Here is a 1,028-nt window from a genome sequence, read left to right on the forward strand (position 1 = left end):
CTTTCCCCACCCGTGGCCGTTGCAGCCCCAGTGCAGGGGTGGGTCTGGACACGGCCGTGGCGTTTTGGGTCTTTCCCTTTGCTGCAGGAATTGCTTTGGTGGGGCCGCGCGCAGCCCAGCGGTACCGGCACCGCGGGGCGAGCAAAGGGCTGCGGCAAAGGCTTGCGCTCAGCCCGGGGTGACGAGCTCCTTCCCACACGCAGGCAGGTGCAATGCAGCCCCAATTTCCCCAGCCACCCGGCTACAGGCTATTAATATTGTACACATTATAATTATAATATTATCATTATACTCTGCTCCAGGTGGGGCACCTCAGGGCAGGGTCATCCGCTGGCTACGTGTGCCGGTGCTCGGTGCCGCAGCGCTGCCGGCAGCACTGGGGCTGCACCGTTTGCGTTGCTGTGCTTTGATAACCTGAATATTTTATCCTGTTGGACAGCGTTCCCATCAAAGCTTGGGCTGGCTGGACTCTCTGGAGCGCTCGTGGTTGCTCTTCCTGCGGGATATTTGCACTGGTGGTGGTGGTCAAGGGGATTTTTGCCCGGAAAATTTAGAGCGTGAGCATGACTGGGAGCACGTGTTTGTGGTCAGGAGGTGCCAGGCGGTGCAGGAGGACAGGGCCCTATGGGGTTTTGGAGATTCCTGGTGCAGAGAGGTGCTCGTCCCTGTTTCGCTGCTCTCACCCTGCGCTGTCCTGTGTCCCCCCCCCTCCAGGTCTGTTGAAGATGCACTGGTCACCAGAGCATGCCCAGTCCCTAAACCAGTGGCCGGAGCAGCACCTCGACGTCTCCTCCACCACCTCCTCACCTGCCCACAAGTCCGACCTCTACCCCAGCACCCGCCAGCGCTTCAACTACGCCTGGGCCAACGACGACATCTCCGCGCTCACCGCCTCCAACCTCCTCAAGAGGTACGCCGAGAAGTACTCGGGGGTGCTGGAAGCGCCCTACGAGCGCCCGGCGCTCAGCGGCTACGGGGATGGAGCCTTCGGGCCGGTTAATGGGCAGAAGGGGGGAGGGGGGGCCCGG

The 1,028-nt window shown here is 61.9% G+C and overlaps 1 protein-coding gene across 1 annotated transcript in view; it reads left to right on the top strand.

Annotated features, from left to right (window-relative positions):
• Positions 1 to 1,028, top strand: part of FIGNL2 (fidgetin like 2) — a 33,854-nt gene that overhangs the window by 27,235 nt on the left and 5,591 nt on the right. Inside the window, exon 2 of the mRNA XM_035890232.1 lies at positions 715 to 1,022. Within this exon, the coding sequence (XP_035746125.1) occupies positions 726 to 1,022 (297 nt within the window). The 5' untranslated portion in view covers positions 715 to 725. The remainder of the gene's footprint in view (positions 1 to 714; positions 1,023 to 1,028) is intronic.

Source organism: Egretta garzetta, unplaced genomic scaffold, assembly GCF_000687185.1.
Source record: "Egretta garzetta isolate BGI_Z169 unplaced genomic scaffold, ASM68718v1 scaffold1192, whole genome shotgun sequence".
Lineage (NCBI taxonomy): Eukaryota > Metazoa > Chordata > Aves > Pelecaniformes > Ardeidae > Egretta > Egretta garzetta.